The 22116-nt window shown below is 42.4% G+C and overlaps 1 protein-coding gene across 4 annotated transcripts in view; it reads right to left on the bottom strand.

Annotated features, from left to right (window-relative positions):
* The window catches only part of LOC142582731 (phosphatidylserine lipase ABHD16A), a 141929-nt gene that overhangs the window by 100754 nt on the left and 19059 nt on the right, over positions 1-22116 (bottom strand). For all 4 annotated transcript variants that reach the window (XR_012828474.1, XM_075692731.1, XM_075692754.1 and 1 more), the window contains exons 4-8: positions 17113-17199; positions 14086-14171; positions 13922-13992; positions 5648-5743; positions 5121-5194 (exon numbers count right to left, since the gene is read on the bottom strand). Coding sequence is in view for 3 of the 4 variants with exons in the window: in XM_075692731.1 (XP_075548846.1) it covers positions 5121-5194; positions 5648-5743; positions 13922-13992; positions 14086-14171; positions 17113-17199 (414 nt within the window). In the remaining variant the exon portion in view is untranslated. The remainder of the gene's footprint in view (positions 1-5120; positions 5195-5647; positions 5744-13921; positions 13993-14085; positions 14172-17112; positions 17200-22116) is intronic.

Here is a 22116-nt window from a genome sequence, read left to right as displayed (position 1 = left end):
CGGCCCGCTGCGCAGCTATTTGTTTCTTTGGCGTAAAGGACGGCAGGCCTCTTGAACACTGCTGTGAACGAGCGCCGTATGTTTAGTGGGCCTGGAGCACTCATGGTGACTGAGGAAGCATGGAAGTAGCACCACAGGTTGCACGTTGCCCGCAGTTGAGTCGAACGCGTTACAGGGAAAGAGAAACTATTGATACTCCCTGCAAGTATCGCCGTTCTGGGAGTGCAGCCGCAAATGGAACAGCGACACTACCATCAACTGACACCCCCCCATAAGTGTTGTGTGCACTGTAAAACTCTGAAAACTGTTGAAAAACCCTTCCGAAAAGCGAACAAATGCGCGGGATAGCGAAAACTACAGGTAGAGCCATAGAGCAAACAAAATTGCAACTACGTTGTAGCTCCCATGATATCTCGTTGGTCTCGCTTTTTTTGGCGGTGCCATGTTTTGGTTTCGATTGTAAGTCGAACACCCCCCCCCCCCCCCCCTTCAGATGTTCAAATTTTAAAACATGGGTCGCCTTACAGTCGTGTAAATACAGTACTAACTAAATTAACTAGCATGGTATCAGAGCGCAAAGGCAAACATGAACACATCACATTCGATGACCGCGGACGCTTGCTGTCAAAACACTGGTGGGAAGAATCAAGGAAGCAGCAGCGAGTGAAGTGACCTTCGCGCTGTCTATCGCTTCAATGCAAATTGAGCGGCGAGAACACAGTGCACGCGAAGCTACAAGCCATCGGCCCACCTAGACTGTTCTCTCAAAGCAGATTGCACTCAAGATAAAGCCCGCACGACCGAAGTACGTTCTGTTTTGCACTCCGATTATCTGTGCTAAATAGTATGGCTGCAAAGAATTTAGTTTCCCTGAAAATGAATTTTAAAGATTGGTTGCGTTCCCGACTCATTACTTTTTTTTTACTGACCACCCTGTGTTTGCGATGTCAGAGACTACACCACCAGTCGCCGAAATAGTTACCTAAATCGCTGCTGCCTTGTTCAGAAACTCTTTAAAAGCTCCTTGTGTCAGGTGACATCATCAGCTTCACTTCTTTGGCGCCAGCACCACATGTACTGTGTGTTTAAACCTATTCTCCAACACTTTGACCCTTCTGCACCAAACGAAATTCATAGAGATGCTAGTGGTGTCGGCATAGGTGCTTTACTGGCCCAACGCTTCGGTGGCAGAGAACATGTTATTTCTTACACCAGACGTTTGCTAAGCAAACTAGAGCGTAATTGCACCATGACCAAACAGGAATGTCTTGCCGTAATCTTTGAAGTTCAGAGGTTTCATCCATACTTGTAGGCCAACATTTCACAGTTATGAACCACCCCTCACTCTGTTGGCTCATGAACTTGTGTGATCCATCTGGTCGACTTGTGCGCTGGTGCCTTAGACTTCCAAGAGCATGATTTCACTGTATCGTACAAGACCGGCTGGCGCCATGCCGACTCTGATTGCCTTTCAAGGATGCCACCTGGTTCCCAGGACTGCAACACTGACAACTTCCGACCACTACTTTGCTTCCCTGGTCCGTCTTTCCTGAGAGGGATGCAGCATGCATTCTGCGTGTTTAATTATGGTAGTGTAGGATCTGACGTCATCGACTCCTCGTGACATCACATGAAGCAGCTACTCATTTCGACATCTCGTTTATTGGTTATTTAAAATTACTGATGAATTTCTAAGCAAACTGAACCACCCTATCAGTGACAGGAGTGTCAATGCGATTTCAAAATGACAATATCCTATTATGGTCAAAAAAAGCCGGAGTGGACCTTTAAGCTCAAGCTCAAGGTTGTCACATGAACCCAGGAGCATGACAAGCAAGCAGCTGGCTGCAACTTCGGCATCGATGGTGTGCTGCGTCAGAATTGTTAAAAGCTTTAAGATAACAGGGATCTCCAATACCATAAATAGCACGGAAGATTACTTATTCCACAAATGTGCTGGGGAACTGAGTGTAAACAGCAGTGGCAGCAATAATGAAGACAAGTAGCAAAAATTAATTACAAAAACAACAGCGTTCACTTTAGTGGTGGTGGGCGATTACGGCAGGTTTCATACTAGTAGTCCGAAATATTAGACCAAATGGCCTGGACCCGTGTAAGGGCTGCACTTCGTCAACACTTTGAAAAAAAGTGCAGCACTTACATGGGTTTATATCAGGGGTGTGTGAATATTCGATTTCTCAAATATTCTATTTTTCAAATATCAGTACCTTCGGCGAATGATCTGGCCGTGGTCGGTGCCTTGACATGCACAGCATTCCCATGGTGCGCAATCTTTATTGGTACAAGGTTCAACCAGGCAGACCAGACAGATCGAAATTATTAACGATATGCAAACAGAGGGAACAACAAAAGCAGTGCATATGGAAAGCACGGAAGCATCTGTGAAGATTGGGCCTGTTGGTCACCGGAAGGCATGATGGTCACATCGAATATGCTAGTTCAGTGTTCACAGACGCAGATTCGTGCAGTTGGAAGCTTTCTACCCACATGCGAGCACACAGACAGACTTGGCACGCATGCTTGCGGTAGTTGCCAACTAGTCGATTGCGGACCCAAATGCCGCTTCAATGGCCATCAATCTAACCCGTACTAGAGTGTACTAAATAGAGGAAGTAAAGGCGTACTTTCCGCTTTGCGGAAAATACACGGCCACTTGGCCGGATCGCGCCCGGACCGATTTTTTCCGCGTGGACAAGTTGGCCGCTTTGGCCGCAGCCAATTAGAACCCGACACGGTGGAAGCGCTGGTGAACGAATGTAAACGAATGCCTTTCTCTGGGTTTTTCGCTTCTGTTCTTGAAAAGCGTCAAAACGGCAAGTTGGGCCAGTTGGTTGGGATTTATAGTAAGGTTTGTTACAGCGCAACACAAGACAAGGACAAAAGAAGGTATAAAACGACGACACGGCGCCGTGTCGTCGCTTTATGCCTTTTTTGTCCTTGTCTTATGTTGCGCTGTAACAAATCTTGAAAAGCGACTATTCAAGTGGCGAGTAAAATGCCAACGATCTCGTCTTCTTCATCTGAGCTCATCATTTTGCAAAAGTAGATAGCGGACGGAAGCGCGCCAACCAATGACGAAAAAAAAATATTGAAAGTGCGCGTACAAACCCAAAGTGCCGCGAGATGGCGGCATGTCCCTGGAATTGCTAAAGATATTGCGAGATGCCCCGCCTTCCCGGCGGCGCGGACAGCCAGACAATGCGGCTGGTCTGAACGGGTGCGGGCGCTCGTCGCCTCGCCGCTTTGAAAATACGCTTGTCCACTTAGACGCTCCGCTTTCGGTGTAAATGTGCCTTAAGTCTAGCGCAGGCTCCTCCCTGAGGCTTTTTTTTATTATTATAAGGTTTACGGCGCCACTGTCGCCTTCACCTGAATGAGCAGCCCCACGCGGTGGCTGGACGCTTGTCACGTCGGATACCCTACCGCAGCTGCAGGGAGCTTTGACAGGCATTTCTGATAGTTGCATTATATGATGATAGATGCATTAGTTCTGATACTCGATGACAGAAACAGTGATTTTAGTGCCCTCTGACCTGTAGTCAGCAAAATGGAGAAAGAGCAACAGAAACAATGCAAATTATGCAACAACGATGGTGCATCAAGCAAACAACAGCTACTCAGCTCGTGAGCTCACCTCAGCGAATGGGCACTGCCGAAACAGCCAGAGCTTCAGAATAAGGCGATGACAGCGCCACCACAATTTCAGTGTTTTTGGCATCACCCGCGGCGCTTGCCAAGGCATCCGCTGGACCCACTCCCCCATTATAGTACACTGTACCTGTACGTGTGATCCTTGTGACCGATCACTGATGAGCCACCTGTAGGAGCATATTAGCGACGAGCTTTCCACGGCGGTTTGCGGCCCATTATTATATTGCCCGCTGCTAATTTACGCCATGGCAACACCACTGTCCACACTGCCTAGCCAGTGTGGCTTAATCGGAACTGCATTGTTGGGTGTTGGCAACTAAAGCTACAGTAGCCTTATCAACGCAGATCTACTCACAGCAGTCGCACGAGCTTCAGAAAGCCGTCACACTGCCTTGCAAACGAAAGTGAGTGCAAGGGATGACCACTGCATGCTTGCAGCCGCCACCTTAGAGAAATAGCGCACGGTGGACCCTCATTCTGAATGCCATTCATAGGTATACAATGGTCTCTTTTTGTAGCTTCGAGAGACCCATCACAAGACTAGCTTTGGATTTACATGGTGGGCTCAAAAATATCACACAGTAGCGCGCTGACCCGCAGCTGCAGACGCATTTACACAGACAGCAGGTCGATGCAGACTAAATATTAGATTCAAAATTCACTCTTCGGTATTCGCACACCCCTAGTTTATATGGTACTTGTCAATCACGTGATGGAAACAGCTTGACGCTCTTGACAATGTTGCATTCACGGCATGCAATATTACCTCCCTTGTCACAGAAAGCTCCTATACTACTAATATTCTTTCCCGATGCCTGCACCTTATAATTAAGGAACCGGCAGGGTGGTTCAAGTTGATTAGAAATTTATTGATAACTTTATATAACCAACAAATGAGATACTAAAACTGAAACGGGTAGCTGCTTTGCGTGACGTCACAATGAGTCGATGACGTCAGATCCTACACTACCATAATGCAAACCCACAAAACGTGTTCTAAATGCGCAGTACACGTGGCACTAATGCCAAAGAAGCAAAGCTGATGTCTCTCGATGACACAGGGAACTTTTACAAATCTTCGGAACTAGACAGCGGCATTTCAGCGACAGTGGCAGTGTAGTCTCTGCCGTCACAAACACAGCGTGTGGCCAGTAAAAAGGCATGAGTTGGGAACACGCAACCAATCTTTAAGATTCATTTTCAGGAGAACTAAATGACTTGCAGCCGTATTGTTTGGTACAGATAATCGTAGTGCAAAAGCGAACGCATATTCAAAATTTTATTAGGATCTGTGGATATAGAAAAACCACTGGGGTTGCCCCTTAAAGAAGCAACTTCCATTGCTTCTATATGAATGAAAATGTAGAAAGTGTATGCATTACTACTGTAACATGAAAAAAGACTGCTAACAACTGATAAAGCACTGAGTAAAATAAGAAAATACATACCAACTGCTGCCTGGAGCAGTTTGACTGTTCCAGGATACATCATTCTTCGACCAAATGTGTGCACTGCAATGTAACTGAAAATAAAATTAGACTTATTTCATATTTCCTGACAAAGCTGCAATAACCTAAGCTAGCAACGATTCTTTCTTGCAGTAGTTAAAACATACAGGTACTCCCTCATTCAAGCAATATGAAAAGGAACACTCAAACTGATTACAAGAGGCTGTAATAGTTAGCATACACACATCGCTCCTTAAAGTATTCAATGAGTATAGATGTTTACACATCCTACTTAAATCCGCATATAAGAAGTAATCGTTGCTTAAAAAATCCAACACCCCCCTCATATTGCAGATGACTAAGTCATATGCCCTTGTTCTACACATTTGTAAAACAAGTTATATACATGAATTTACCATAGAAGCCTTTAGTTTGTTTTTTCAACACTTGCCTCATTGCGGGAGGGGGGGGGGGGCAATTCTGGTTACCTCTAGAGAGTTCTGTTGAAGTGCGTAAGTGAGGCTTACCTCAGTATCTCGCATGGCAAGGCACGCAAGCTTGCAAAAAAGCTGCCTTGTTTTGATGGCTGGATTTCAACTTCAACACGTGGTTTGCTCTTGTCCCTAGCAAAGGATAAAAAAGGAACATGTACACATAATCACAGCATTTTCCTTTTACACATTCTCACTTACTGTAACCTGCTCTTCCTGTATAGATAAAGTGGGAATGATAGAAAAAGAGTCAGGTGCTTCTTATACTTTTTCCTTCTGTGTGCAGTGGTACTTGCATCTAATTCCTGCTGCTTCCAATCACAAGAAACCTTGGCACTGCTGCTGGCATTAGCATTAGTGGCTAGTTACTGTGACATAGTCAATAATCAATACTACACTGCCTTTACTAACAAGAAATTAATGCCCATGGATGCCTTCTGTTAGCATTTAGACAAGCATTGACATGACTCCATACAGAAGGCCCAGAGAAAAAGTCACAACTGGCCCCTATCTGGCAGCCTATCTTTGCCTAGTTAATAAGAAAAGTAAACTAATACAATAAAACAGAGCCCTACCATGAGCACTAAGGAGATGGCCAGTTACCATATATACTCTCATGTAAGGATGACACCCCTAAATTTGGACCAAAATATTTTTTTTTAAATGACCAGGCTAGTGATTCTTCGTATGTAAAACGTATTAGGCAAATTATTTGTATATAAGCTACACCTCCCAGTCAGCTGCAGCCATATAGTAGCAGCACAGCACATAAAGCAATACTGCACAACTTAGAAAGCTCTCCTTCAGTCTGTTGATTGCTTTTGCAGTTAACAGCCTGTAAGTGAAGCATATTAGCTAAGCATAAGCTGCCAAAATTGCATCTGTGTCACTTTTCAGCTGCAAATTCCACCATGGAGGTGTCCCACCTAAAAATGTAAACAGTTGCATATTTCATCTAAAATTCTTTTGGAAACTTGCATTGGCGTAATTTTTGTTTTAGGCCAAAAGAATATCTGACGTTTGGTCTCCCACTCCATTCGATGCTGTTCACTACCTGTGCATCTTCTCTGCAATACATGCTTTGGGGCGGCGGGAAACTATGTACTGACTGCATTTCACTCAGGAGGGTGTTGCAGAAGAGCTAGATACTGCTGTACCTCCGCTTATTTAGCCACCTCCAACTCTTGTGTCAACAGATAAGGATAAAGTCAATAAGAATTGAACACCTCATCCTTTCATAAGCAATCGGAACGCAAAATAGTTGCACGGGCCAGAAGTTATTACTAAGAAAACAGAAACCAGACATTATGCATTTTGCAAAAAATTACCACTTCATTGTTATGGATGCTACTCAGACTTTTTATTGGATGAATGAACAGGCCACTTTCCATACTTTCGAGTGATGACATCCCTGTTAAATCATGTCATAATTACAGATTGCCTAGAACATTTCACATGATGTGTCAGCATTCCAAGCTGAATTTTTCAAGATTTTTAATCAAGTTTCTCTGAATACAAAAACTTCACTACCTTTCTGATGGACTTTCATCTCAGTACACAAATCACAAAATTTTATTAAACCTCTGCTACCACAAACATGACTCAGTATCTTTGCAGAATGGAACTTACCACTTCGCATGATAAAAGCGCTGCAATGACATTGGCAGCCCTGTCAAGCATTTAGCGGCTAGAGCAAGCCTTCAAATACCTTGCAGAGGCCACATCAAAGCATTGCTACCATTTTTTCAAATCGGCAAAAGAATAAGTGAGAGAAATCATGGTCTTGGGCATACAGAGACATATCCACCGTGTTGTCCACTGGTTCTATCCACTGTGTTGTCACCGAACCTTGTGTAATCTGATTGCATTTATGTGCGATGTGAATGGTGTAGAACTTTCTAGAAGACAGGTGGACACCAGCGATTACTCTGGAACCGTTGATGACTGGTGTATAAAAGCCGACGCACTTGACCCGCTGATCAGATTTCGGCGATCGCCAATCGTGTTCGCCGCTATTGCTGTGCTTTGAAAGTAACTTGCTTTTGTGGGCACAAGTTCGCCCAATAAAAAGTTAATTTCGTCATTCACAGTTTTACTGCTGTATTATTCACCATCACTACGTGACAATATCACAAATTCAAACCATCTAAACAGTTGCACTCAAAATTCACATTAGGGAGTATCATAATCATTGGTGAAATGTTTTTTGCATTTCAAAGATTCGCCAAGCTCAGTAATGGTGCTGCCTTTGACATTCTCACCAATGGCATCGAAGTGCAGAAAGCACGGCAAGAGTTTACAGCATTGTAGAAGGTCAGTTTCCAAAAGTCGGCTTCGCCATAATACAGCAGTGTTACGCGGTCATGCATACACAATGTATTGTGGTGAAGCATACCAAAAGTGCACGGGGCTACTGGACATAAAATGTGTTCCTTAATTATACACGTGCGTACCAGTTGTCTCGTCACAGTACAAGCCACGAGATGCCTAATTGTATTGGCAGGCCTTTAAAGCTATTTCGGACATGGCTGTGGCAATCTGAACCCTTGAGGGCAGTTTTCTAACAGCCCCATTTTTCAGACATTTTCGTGATCCCCAGAGAGTCCGAAAAATTGGACATTGACTTTACATAATTATTCCACCATTTTCATCCCTTATCACTATCCGTGATTTGTGCAAGGCTGACTTCCTATTCATCAACATAGGAGCTGGAAGTGGTTAAATAAACAAAGGCACGACAGTCTCAGGCACTCTGCAACGCCCTCCCAAGAAAAATGGAGTCAGTCCATAAAGTCGCCCACCCCCCCACCCCCAGTACACTATACTTTTTTTTACAAGACAGTGGAATGAAATAGACTACATTTTCACAGCAGTTGACAAACACATTACTGGATTTCCATTACAATGTCTGGTAAAAAAAAAATACAAGCAGTTGTCTAAACGTGTGAATCAGGGAGCACAAGTACAATGTAGAGCATGCTGCTACTGGACATTTGGATATCGACTGTAGGTACTATGGCCACATGCCATAGTTTGAAAAAGCAACAATCATGAGCAGATACTGGGATAAAACTCCGTAGGAAATTTTAGAAACTCAAGAAGTCTTGAAGTTAAAGAATCCCTGTATCAGCACCATTTCAATTACACTTTTGGAAAAAACTGTTTTCTGCAAAGTTACAGTAAATAAATTTTACCACATGCTGTCTTAGACTATGACTGTCCGGAGGCGCCATTACATTACTTATTTGTATTTTTGATGCTGTGCCTTTCTCTGTTCACAGACATCAATATTTTGTACCTAGAGCTGTCAGTTCATCACCAATAAAACTTGCTTGTTAGTTCAGCACTTGTGGTGTCCATTTAACGTTTTCTAGTGTCCTCGTTTTCTCTGCACTGCTGTCTTAGTATGTCGAACCAACTGGCGCATGAACTCTTACTCTGAAAATGTGTCCATTTTGACCTGAACAAGCCTCTGCACCTGGAACATGAAGCTTCTCCCGTTGGCGTCAGAGCAATGTTATCTCATCAGAGAGATGGCACTGACTACTCAATAGATGTCCGGTTTCACACATTGATGAAAGCTGAGAAAAATTACTCGCAACTTGAAAAAGAGGCACTTGCTATTATTGTATTCAGTGTGACCCACTTCAGGGACTACCTGTATGGCAACAGATTTGTACTGGTGATTGACTACAAGCCGCTGACAGGGTTCAGTTAAAATAAACACATATCAGCCATGGCTGCAGCTTACATTAAGTGTTGGTCATTGATCATTGCAGGCTACACATACATCCTAGAGCAACACAATGCTTTAGAAAATGTCAATGCACTCAGTAATCTACCCCTTCCACACTCATATGCCAATGACATGAGTGAAGCACCTGAGTACATAATCTAAGTGCAAGTTTTAGAAAACGCACCTGCCAGTGCTGAAGAATTGACACGCTTGACGCTTGTGTACAGTAATTTGTGTAAAGTCATGAGCTGTATCCAATATGGCTGTCCTCAATATTTAGAAAAGACAGACGAACACTGAGACAATATTTCAGGAAGAAAGACAAAATATCTGTAAGCCACGAGTTGTTCCACAGGTACTACAGCAGCTCCTGCATGAAACACATCTCGGTATAGCAGCAATGAACAACCTAGCTCAAACATTGCTACTACCATCGAAAGACTTGTACACAGCTGTATAACATGAGCACAAGCCAGCGCAATGCCACCAGCAAACACCAGTACCATGACCAGAAGCAGGAGAAAGGTGGTTATGATTTTACATTGATTATGTAGGTCGCACTTAAGAAAACATGTTGCCCATCATGATAGATCCTGAAACAAAGTGCATTGAGACAACATCAATGTGCACCGCAACACCGGAAGTCACCGTTCAAGCAATATGAGAAGTCTTTGGACAATTTGGTGTTCCTCGCACCATAGTACCTGAATGTAATCTACAATTCGTCACGCCAGTTTTTCAAGAATTCATGAACCTGAATTATATCAAACATTTCACTACAGCGCCTTATCACGCATTGTCAAATGGTCTGGCTGAGAGGGCAGTGCGCAGGGTAGAAGACAAATTATTTAGGGTCTAGAAGAAAAACATAAAAGTGCCCCGGCCCGTACCACTAAGTATAACGGGCTTATGGTAGAAGACGGACTGAAGAAAGTACAGTCAAATCTCGTTACTACGAACCCCACATTAACGAATTTCTCACATTTACCAATATTTTAAAGATCCCAGCCAGATTGCCTATATTTTCAATGTAAAAATATTTGAGGACTACGATTTTCAATACAGCGCATATTTAAGAATAATGCCCATAGTTTATTTTCCCCTTTATAACCGATGAACATCGGTATTACAAATTCGGCTAGAAGTAACAGCGCTGCAACTCTCACGTAAAACAAACTGCGAGTGCAGTAGCTATCATCATCACCATGTTGAGTGCCAACTGCTTCACCATAAATTTTAACAACTTGACGACAAAGGTTTGGCGATGTTAGCGCGAGATCCAACGATGCATGCAGCTAGCGATGGCACCAAGAAGTGAAAGCAGTTTTCGTAGCAGGGCAAATTGGACGTATTGCAGGAAATTGACGCAGGGAAAAAGCAAATCGACGTGTGCAGACAGCGTGGCATTGTCCCATCGATCGTCGCGACCATTTTGAAAGTTCGAGACAAGATTGTCAAGCTTCACTGGGAATCGCAACTCCCCCCTATGAGGAAACTGCTGCGACTGGGAAACTTTAAAAATGTGGACCAAGTTGTTCTCATGTGGTTCAAAGATGCCAGACTGCAAAATGTTCCTGTGAATGGCCCAATGCTCTAAGAAAAAGCCAGCGAATTCGCTGATGCACTTGACATAACTGGGTTCGACGCCAGTATGGGTTGGCTTCTTCATTTCCACCAAAGGAACGGAATAACTTGGCAGGTAGTCTTGAGTGAGGAAAAGGCTGCTGACAGAGAAGGCGCGGATTCCTGGTGCAATTATCGTTTTCTATAGGTGGCTGAATCTTACTCTGAAAATATTTTCAATGCGGATGAGACCGCATGTTTTTATCAGCTCCTGCCAGTCCGGACGATGAACTTCAAAGGGCAGCAGTGCAAAGGAAGGAAGAAGCCAAATTTTCGCGTGACAGTCCTGCTCTGCTGCAATGCAACAGGCACGAAGAAAATTAAAACCGCTCATCATCGGCAAGTATGTGAAGCATCGCTGCATGAAAAACATGTCCTTACCGTATGATTACCGTGCCAACAAACGAGCCCAGACGACCAGAGAACTCTTTTCCGAGTGGCTCATTAAACTCGACGACCAAATGAGGAAAGATGACCGAAGAATTCTACTGGTTTTCGACAATTGCTCTGCTCACATTGTGAATGTTTGTTTAACGCATGTTCGCTTGGAGTTTCTGCCCCCAAACAACATCCTTGCTGCAACCCCAAGACCAGGGCATTGAAAGAGTGTGAAAGCAGAATTTCGTAAGCGTGTTGTGCAATGGTTGATTATCAACCTCCACCTAAAGCAGCCAACTGCAATCAATATTCGTCAGGCAGTGGAAATGCTCACAGAAGCTTGGTGGAACTTGAAGGCATCCACCATTAGCAACTGCTGGTGAAAAGCAAGGCTTGTCGAAGTGCCTGTGCAGCTTGAAGATGACACTGGAGGTGACGGACAACAACCCAGGAGACCTGTGGACTGAGCTTGCGAAACTGCTGCCTGCCGTCTCTTCCTTCGACGACTACGTGGAGAGCGACAGCGCAACGGCGGCCGACCTGACAATCGAAGAGATTGTCCACTGCGTTCGTGGCATCTCCAGTGATGATGACGACCCAAAGGAAGACGACTGTGGGTCACCGAACACAGAAGATAAGGTCGTGTCGAACATTGATGTTTTAGTGCAGATGAACAAAGTCCGCACTTTCATCGCTCGGTGCAATGACGCACCCGATGAGGTATTGCACAAAGTGGAAGACGTAGACGCATTCCTAATCGGTCGTGCGTGCTGCACGCGCCAGAAGAAAACAACCGATTTCTTTAAAAAGCAGCTTTGAAGTGAGTGAAACATTTTTATTTGAAAGTATGCTTGTCTGCACACACGTCTACTGCGAAGGTATGTCATTTTCATTCCTAGGTTTGTCCACTGGCTTATATCCGCAACTTTTTCATTACAACGATTTTTCAAAATAACGAACAATTTTCAGCGGTCCCGCATGATTCGTTATATCAAGATTTGACTGCATCTGGTAGTAGCTAAGCAACATGCTTGGCACATTTCCGATGCCGATACCATCACACATCTGTCAAAGTCAGCAAATCCCAATCAGAGATATTACTGGACTTCCAGATGTGAACAAAACTTGACTGCCGTCTACCAAGTGAGAACTAAGAGGAATATCACAGAGAATCTCACTTCCAGGAAAATCCATTATCAGCCGAACAGACAGTGTGGAGCCAAATATTTCATGCCAGTCAACCTAAATGGCTGCCTGAACCTGAAGTTGTTAAGTCCATCCATGAAGAATGAATGTCAACAGTAACGATGGAGGCGGCTCAATTTTGACACGCATATCAGATACGACCTCACACTTCATAGGCTATAGGATGCATCAACAGTCACAGCCGGGAACGCTGAAGCTGCAGGACATCTTACATCAGAGGAACCTGCAGACAAGGTGACTTATGTCCAGGTGTATCCAGTCAGCCATGTGAATATCGTCAAGAACTTGACCTAGACAACGCTTTCACTTATAAGAATCTCGAGAGAAGGCTTTTGCAGCATCCAGTGTGCCAATGGCCTCAGCTCCAGTTGCACGAGGGTATCCCGCTCGTTCAAATGGAATAAATTCATTTGTTGACTTGGATGTGGTTGTTGCTGCGTACTTCAGTTCTGCGACAAAACACTGAGGACCAAGCTTTAAGAATGTTTGCCTCGCCTAAAACAAAAATTACGCCGATTAAACTTTCAGAAAAAGACTGTTAGTTGTTCTATGAAACATGCAATCTTTCATATATTGAGGTGGATCACCTCAATGCGAAATTGGCAGCTGAAAACCTGACATAAATGCAATTTTTGCAACTTTGGGATAATTTCTCTCCCATATTTCACAGTTGTTGAATACCAAAACATTTTAGCCAATTATTCAGGCACAAGACAGCTAGAAATAGTTAACAAAACTATGGATAAATCTAAAATTGTTATTCAATATCAGAAAACTGCCTCAAATTGGTCTTTTTGCCTTATTATAGTAAAAATAAAGTCGAGGCTTACAAGGGCAAGTGCGTAATAAAGCAAGTTTCTAACATATTGATATGAAATTTCTGCTTTAATGGAATTAGGATTCTTTTTTTTTAATTTTTTACATGCTTAGCTTTTAAGGGTACAACACTTCAATGGGACTCAGGTAGACAAAAAAAATTTTTGCACAAAATATATTGGAAATGCATTTCTTTAGACCAAATAAATGTCAATTTAGAAAAGAATCAGAGAGCTGAGCTTCATGTCTTCATGTGGAACTTAATGTGTATATACTTTCTTTTGATATAAACTCCAGTATGCATGCCAGTCCTTTTTCCATTTATTTGAAAAGAAAAAAAATGAATTATTATTCATAAAGCATTGATCGAAGGTGATTTTGAGCACGAGAGTATGAAAAAAGGGAATTTTCCCAAATAGGCTGGCATATCAAAGCAGTTCATGTAGGTTCAAGCAGTAGCAGCTAAAAATTTTGTATTTCTTGGCTCACGGAAAGCGATAGCACGCATAGGTACATTCACACATAATCATAGCAGAAAAACAAAATCTTACACAAGTGGGTCATTCCAACGGAAGTCAACTGGCCAGGCATAGAACTCACTGTCATATTTGGCAAGCTCTGTCTGAAAAAACAAAGGAAAAGAAAAGAACTCCCTATATATCTAAGAACCAATCCATTGCCAGACAGTGACATAAAAACTGATTGACACTCCTACCTTTGACTCCTTGCTTAGATTTTGTTGTGCAGCCTGGAGGGCTCGCAAGAACTGACCATAGTCTGAACTGGCAATACGGCCGATGCCTGAAAGGAAGCGGTCACCAAAATTTCTGTTGCAAAAACCATGTCGAAAAAGAAAATCATGCAAAATTCAATATGCAAAGTTGCATATGAAATCCAGGCTAAGGGGTTCCTGAGCAAATGACACAGATGAGCACACTGTCACAAGGTTTTATGAAATAACACCCACCCATGACAGCTATTTCCACCGAAGAAAATGTACATACATTTGGAAGGTGATCTTGACTGTTGCAGTAATTGCTAATTTTTGCTCTCATTTTTCTCAAGCCATAAGTAAATGAACAATAGCAGACCTAATTGCATATTGAGTTAAAAAAAATAGTGGTGCACACTGCGCATACTCATACATTGGTCATACTTAAAAAAAAAAAAATCTGCGCAAAGATCGAGTAGTAGCTAACACAAATACAGTCGAACCCACTTATAATGATACCGGTTTTAACAATATATAGGTTATAACATTGAGAAGCTGCTGCACTGTCAACTCGTGTGTTTTCTATGGCAAAATAATCTGCTTACTACAATGCCCCAATGACGTATTATCAGTTAAAATGATAAAGTCTGGTTGCTGGACGTCTGTGCCGAAAGGTAACGAAATGCGAAATCCTTGGAAACAAAAATAAAAAAAATTTTTCAGCCACTGCGTGATCACCCACCGCCCCAACGGCCGCTGTGCACTCATTTTCTAGCCTTCTCTGCATCGCCAGCCTCATGCGCCGCTGTCCGGTCCACCTTCCACCCCTCCGAACATGAATGGGCTGGGCCAGCGCCTCCTAGAGTTTTTGAAGGCACTTTCCTCCCTTCCGGCGCTGACGTCAGCTCCCTTTGACTGACGGAGTTGTCAGGGCGCATTGATCAGCAAGCCACACTTGGTTAGGGTTGGTTTGGCCATGTCTGTTTAGAGCTGGTTAGGGCCAGTGTGTGGTGCCACTCCAGAGAGCAATATCAAGATGGGCTTTGTGCGCATGCTTTGCAGAGTTTGACATTTCGTGTGCGCTACTAGCATACAATGACTGAGTTTTCTGGTTTCCTTGCTGTGCCAGAAGTGAAGCTTTTTAACTACCAGCAATACAGGATATGCCACTGCTGCGTGCCGAACTGCCATGGCAGCTACAACACAGGGAATAAAGTAGAGTTTTTTTCCTTCACAAAGGACCATGACCGTAGAGCCAAATGGGAAATCACGAAGGTTTGTCATCGCAGTCTTGTTGCTATTCACTACTATTTTTCTCACAAGATGGGCACCTTGTGATAGCTCTGGTAGCCGGGCCAAGGTGCGAATGACGCCGATATCACGATAATGTTGCATCCTCACATTATTGTTTGGATGATACCAGTAGCACTGAACTTGAGGATGTCGGAGCACAAAATATGATTTGGACGGTGGAGATCCGCAAAACCAGCCTACGCATCGTCAGCTATTTGGTCTTCAATTTTCCATGGGGAGAAAAGAGTTAATAGGATCCAACTGTTCTGTTACATGCTGTGGCTGGAAATGTTTTATTCCCAGCTTAGCTACTGAACATTTGATGAAGTTTACACTTTGTTCATAACAGAACAGGTGGGTGTTGACAGCTTCATACGTTTAACTTCACACTGATTTTGGTATGTTTTGCAATTACATTCTACTACCCAACTTTCCACATAATCTAATCTAGCTGCCTGCTATCTGTTCATAATTGTTCAGATACTTCTTATATTGTTGTAGGTGTGCGATCTTCACTCCAAGCTCGAACATCTAAGAAACCCCAGCATATATATATTAATATGACCTACCAAATTCAAAACCTCCTTAAAATATCCAGTAGTTATGACTATGATTGTGAAGATGTTCATTCACAATTTCAAAAAATAGCATCGCCATGCATGTTCTGTCCCTTTGCATCTGAGCATAATAGTAGGAGCTGTTTTGTACCAATGTCAATCTATTCTTTTATCTATTTTTTTTGCATCTCAGCATAACTAACCATTAAATTATAAGTGCCATCCCTGAACAGAGCAGAAATTCACATTTGTCATTCAACAGTTTTTTTTTTAGACTTCACATGAACGGCAAAGGGCTGACCTGCATAGCTCAAGCAATGCACAGCCACATTTCCACTTGTCAGAATCACTTTACATACATAAGTGTGTTTTTATGTTATTACTGACAAATCTGATGCGCATATGCCCACACGATAAATGGGCTTTGTACATTAGTTAATAGTGCTTGACGTTTAAGTCTTGAATGTTCCATTTAGTCATTTCACTCTTAAGTAGAAGCTGTACTCTTACTGGTAGTTTGTACCAATATTGCCAACAGTGAGCCACCATTTCACTACCTCAAATCACATTGTACCCATTTTAACCACACACATTTTTCTTTAATGATTTACATTCCCTTCATTGTCATCTGTTCAGGCACTTGTATGTTTAAAGGCTAGATGGAAGCTGAAGGAAAGACTTTTACACAACAAGTGCTTTTCATCAATGTACTGGGTGAATATAGCAGATGAACAGCACGGACAATATATTTTTCTTATTGAAATATAATGCGTTAACATTTGGAGATACTTAAAAGAAAAAATTCGAAGAAACAAAGGTTTACACATTTTTTTTTTTTTTTGGAGAGAAGCTGGGAATTCATGCATTAGCTAAAGAAAGTTAGGAAAACAAAATTTGCACACTGTTGTCTTCATGCATAGGCAGGTTTAGATGAGTCATGGGTGTGAGCAAATGTCATGGGCGAGTGCCGGTGAGTGCGAGTGAACGAGAGTATGAACACTAGTGGATATGAGCGAGTGCACAGCAAGAAGAAATACTGGTGGGGGAGTACCCATAGATTTTTCCAACCTATGCTCACAACATTTTAAACAATACTTCAGACAATGAGAGCTCTCTGCTCGAAACCTATACACACAAGTACTTAACTGAGAAGAAATTGTCTAAAAAAAGTAAGCCTTACCTCTCAAGCAAATGGTGCCAACCATGACCACGCATATGACACCTGCCAGCCTGGTCAAGGCATAAACACCTTCAAATGTGACATAACCTGCACACAAAATGAATACGGAATGTGTATGTGCACACGCACACACACACACATTGCTAATTCACCTGTATACACAGTTATGTAAGACAGAACATAAAAAGATTAATGGGAAAAGTCCTTGTCTGTTCACATCTTTCTTAAGAGTTAGCATGCCACTAAATTATGTCCACCAAATAGCAAAAAATGTGTTCTATCAGATTTTTTTTCTCTGATGGGGTGCTGCTGATGGCTGAAATTCAAGAAGACTGGGGAGCATCTGCAGCACAGCAGTCCCAAGAAGAGCGAGATTGCTTTGCTCAGGACATGCTCACAAAAAAAAATAATCCAGATATCCTTTGAAGAAAAATTCATTCCTTCAATAGCCTCTGTTACTAGACTCTGGACACACCACATTTGCTGCTGTTATTCTCATCGCTTCCAGTGATCAAGCTCACCTAGTCATCTGTAATGTGCTTAGTCTACAAGTATGAAATGAACCTCACCAAGAAGATGCATATCCTTCTGCCATTTTGTGACCAACAACAGGTTAACGTAAAAAACAAATGCATATACCTTCTTTGAGAAAACTATATGTAGCACATCACTTTATTTAGCATTTATAAGATATTCATGAAGCAACCCTTTTCCTGCAGGCATCAAGTCACTGAATCAGTGGCTTTCAGAGCCAAACTTAGCAGGTAAAGATAAAACAAAAACATTCTTGATTTGAAGAACCCAGATAGTAAAAAATTGGGCATCTCTACTACATAGGCCCATTTATGCAAGGAGATTCAAAAGTTTTTCTAAGTGTGAGGGCAAAGCAGAGTATAATGTTGGGCTAGTTGATACACAGCTGTCAAAGTGCGTTCTGCAAGAGGTAAGTACAAAGAAAAAGTAAACAGAAAGAGTGCCACTTTTGCAACTCATTCTATGTCTGGAAATTGTGCACATAAAGGAAACATGAAGCTACCTTCATGCTTTCTTTCCTCGCTCCTTTCACTGAACGAGGGCTTCTCTGCAAACCTTGTCCATGTGATGCTTGACTGTGCAACTACTTTCCACTGGCTGGCAAGAAGAAAATGGTAGCTGCGAGTTTTGGCAGACAGTAGAGCCCTCCACATGATGTTCAAAGAACAAACTTCTATGTTTATAAACTCCAAGATAGCAAAGCAGTGCATGTTGCTTGCTGCACACGCCGCCGAATCTCGAGGCAATGCTCGGCTAAGCTAAAGCAGCCCCTCTCGTTAAGCCTATAGCAACAAAAAAACAGATAACCGACCTGAGGGACTACGTGCGACTGTCGCCAATACTTTGCTGTCAAAGCATCATGACAGAAATCTAAACAAAAACCAACAAGTAGTTCAGAATTAAAGGGCAAAATTGTGCAGGACGAGAATGTGGTATATCCGAAGCGACCAGCACTTCCTTTGATGGGTGCCGCCATGTGGCTCTCCGTAAGTTGTTCTTATGTGCGTCAGTGTTCAACACAAATCAGGAAAAAGTTAATTAATTAAATGTGGTTTAGTGGCGCAAAAGCGGCTAAGGCTATGCAGCGCCAAACATGAAGTGTTTTATAATACCATTTGAGAGGAGAAAGGCTGTGTTAATCTATATTTTGTGTAAAAAGCCAGTGTCGTCTAGGAATTCACGCACGTCAGGTAATGGGACTACCAAATCATCTCCTAAAATTAAAGCAGGATGTAAAGGTACGTGTAGTTGATATAGGTTGTGCAATAGGTTTAGTCTTTGTGCTTCAATATGTGTGCATGTGAGTAATATATGCATAACTGTTAGTGGTTCTTGGCATTTCTCGCATGTTGGTACGTCCTCTTTTGTAAGTAAATAATTGTGTGTGAGGTGTGTGTGCCCAATGGCGTAGTCGGCATGGAACTACTTCAAAGAACCGCTCCTGGTGGTCACACGACTTCCAATCACCAAGTACGGGTTTTGTGAGATGTAGCTTGTTGTCTGTACGATGATCCCATTCATGTTGCTACATTGATGTTAAGGCCTTCTTAATGGCACGGATACTGTCTTTATATGGAAGTGTTGTGTTTATTATGTCTTTGTACACTGCCATCGATGCACATCTATTAGCTGCTTTGTTACCTGGTATCCCAACATGACTTGGTACCCAGCAGAAACAAATTGGTCTCCCGCATTTGTTAAGCGTGACCATGTTTAGTATATCCCCTAGCAGGGGTTCACACTCAGATTTCAGATGTAGAGCCTTCAGTGTTCTTAAGGAATCAGTATATATGACTGTATTTTTGTGTTTGCCAGTGATAATCTTTTTGACTACAACCCATACAGCATAAACATCAGCAGCATAAACATCAGCAAAACAGAGGCATGTTTTGATAGACTAATGCTTGTTTTCCAATTTTCCGTTACGGCCCCTACACCCACGTGTTCTTTTGTTTTAGAGCCATCAGTGTAGAATTCAATGTTATTGTGATATTTGTCCTGAAGAGCATGGAATTCTTGTATAATGTGTTCGTGTGGAGTGTCTCTTTTCTTTAAATATGTTAGTGTCCAGTCACATAACTGTGTCAAATCGTACCACAGGGACAATTGTGGTTTTTTGGCAACTTGGAGGACTTCGAGAGGGATGTCATACTCCCTACAATATTCCTCATATCGCAGGACAAGCAGCCTATTACGTTCAGTTTATTTGTGTAGTGTAAGCGTGAGTTGCACTGTGTAACGATGTTGTAGCATATGTTTTGAGGTGAGGACTGAACTTTGAGCACATAGGAAAAAGAAGTGAGTAATGCTCTGCACTGCTGTAAGGGAGGTTCATTACACTCAACATATAAACTTGGAACAGGTGATGTTCGGTAGGCACCACTTGCTAGTCGTAGTCCCAGGTTATGTACTGGATCAAGTCGTCGAATGTAAGACTGTATGGGCGAGCCATAAAACATGCAGCCGTAGTCTAGAATGCTGCGCACAATAGATCAGTAGATATGTAAAACACATTCGGTCGGAACCCCAATGCTTATGAGATAAAAACTTTAAGGATATTTAACACTCTGCTTTAATCTTTGGTGCATTTATGTGAGCTAGGAAGTTTAGTTGGGTGTCAAAGGTTACTCCTAAAAATTTATGGTCGTTTCACTGGCAGTATGGCATCATTCAATTTTAGGACTGGATCGCTGTGTAGCCCTCGTTTTTGAGAAAACAAAACAGTAACTGTTTTCTGTGTGGAGAAACTGAAACCGTTTTTGTTAGCCCATTGTGTAAGTTTATTTATTATGATTTGAAGCTGCCTTTCACAAGTTGACAAATTTGAGGCGCAGCAAGCCACTTGGAAGATCGTCTACGTAAACAGAGTGCATAAGAGACGACGGTATAATCTTATTAACCGAGTTCATCTTTACTATAAAGAGTGTTGTGCTGGGAACACAGCCTCGTGGAACACCATTTTCCTGTGTAAATGTATGAGAATGTACCGAGCCCAGACGTGCCTGAAATGTTCTATTAGACATAAGATCGGCTAGGCCTTTCAGCATTTTACCACAGATGCCGAGGTCAGCCAGGTCTTAAAATTCCATATCTCCACGCGGTATCATGGGCTTTTTCTAGATCAAAGAAAACTGCAAGACAGCTTTATTTGTGTGAAAATGCATATCAAATTTCATGTTCTAGGTGGACAAGATGGTCAGTAGTTGAACAAACCTATTTATATCCACACTAGTGGGGTATATAAGGTTTCTTGATTCTAAAATAAACGAGAGTCTTATATTGATAATGCTTTCATATGATTTTGCCAAACAGCTTGCGAGGGCAATGGGTCTGTAGCTGCTTGCGGATGTTGGGGATTCACCAGCTTTTAGAAATGGAACTACTATTGCCTTTTTCCACTCTTCCTGCATTATACCAGATTCCTTGATTATGTTCAAAAATTTTAGGAGAGCATCTACAGATGCTTGAGATAGATGAGCCAGCATGGCGTAGTGAATACGGTCATGACCTGGTGCCATTTTTTTTTCCCTGCAGAAAGGACTCTTTATTTCTTGTTGTGTGAAGGGGGAATTGTACAGTTCATCTGACGCACCAGTAGTGGACAGCTTCCATTTTTCAGCAGACTGCTTGCACTTTAAAAATTCCTTTATATAATTCACTGAAATGGATACAACACAAAAATGTTCGCCAAGTATATCTGCCTGTTCTTGTATTGTTGTTTATCGGCCTGGACTCGTAAGTAACGGTACTGTGTAAGATGAGTAATCTCCCCGAAACTTTCCAACCTGTTCCCACATTCGTTTATTTGTGACTGAACTGTTTATTGAAGATATTTAGTTCTTCCACAATGATTTTTCTGCCAGCCTCCGGATAAATTGCGCTTTGGCTTTGGCCTGTTTAAAGCATAAGCATTTAAAGCGTTGGTATATGTGGGGAGGTCTTCGTAAGGTTCCCCAGGCCCTATTTTGAAGTTTTTTGGTTCTGTACACTCACGAGTCCACCAGGTATAGATCTTTTTGTGCACAAGGCCAGATGTTCGCGGTAGTGCTTTTTTTGCCGTTGAAATTAAAACCGCCGTGAACTTTTCATTAATTTCAATTACGCTGAGAGTTCACTTGAAAATACTTAGTTTTGCATGTTTCACGAAAAGCGGCCAGTCGGCAAGATGTATTTTCCAGCGACGAGGTTTAAAATTTGTAATGGGTAGTGATGATGCAAGTTTGATGACAGCAGGTAGATGATCGCTGCCTTATTCAGGAGTTCCCATTTAAAATCACTAAAAACACATGGTGAGCTAAAGGCTAAATCTAAGCAACTAAAATTCTGTGAAGTAGACGAGAAATAGGTTGGCGTACCTGAGTTTAAAAGACAAATGTTATTAGATAAAACGAAATCTTCAATAAGCTGCCCTCTTTGGTCAGTTTTATCGCTGCCCCAAAGAGTAGAATGAGCATTAAAGTCTCCCACTAA

The sequence above is a fragment of the Dermacentor variabilis genome, chromosome 1 (genome assembly GCF_050947875.1).
Source record: "Dermacentor variabilis isolate Ectoservices chromosome 1, ASM5094787v1, whole genome shotgun sequence".
Taxonomy (NCBI): domain Eukaryota; kingdom Metazoa; phylum Arthropoda; class Arachnida; order Ixodida; family Ixodidae; genus Dermacentor; species Dermacentor variabilis.
The sequence above is the reverse complement of the archived record's forward strand: the minus strand, read 5'-3'. Positions and strand labels throughout refer to the sequence as shown.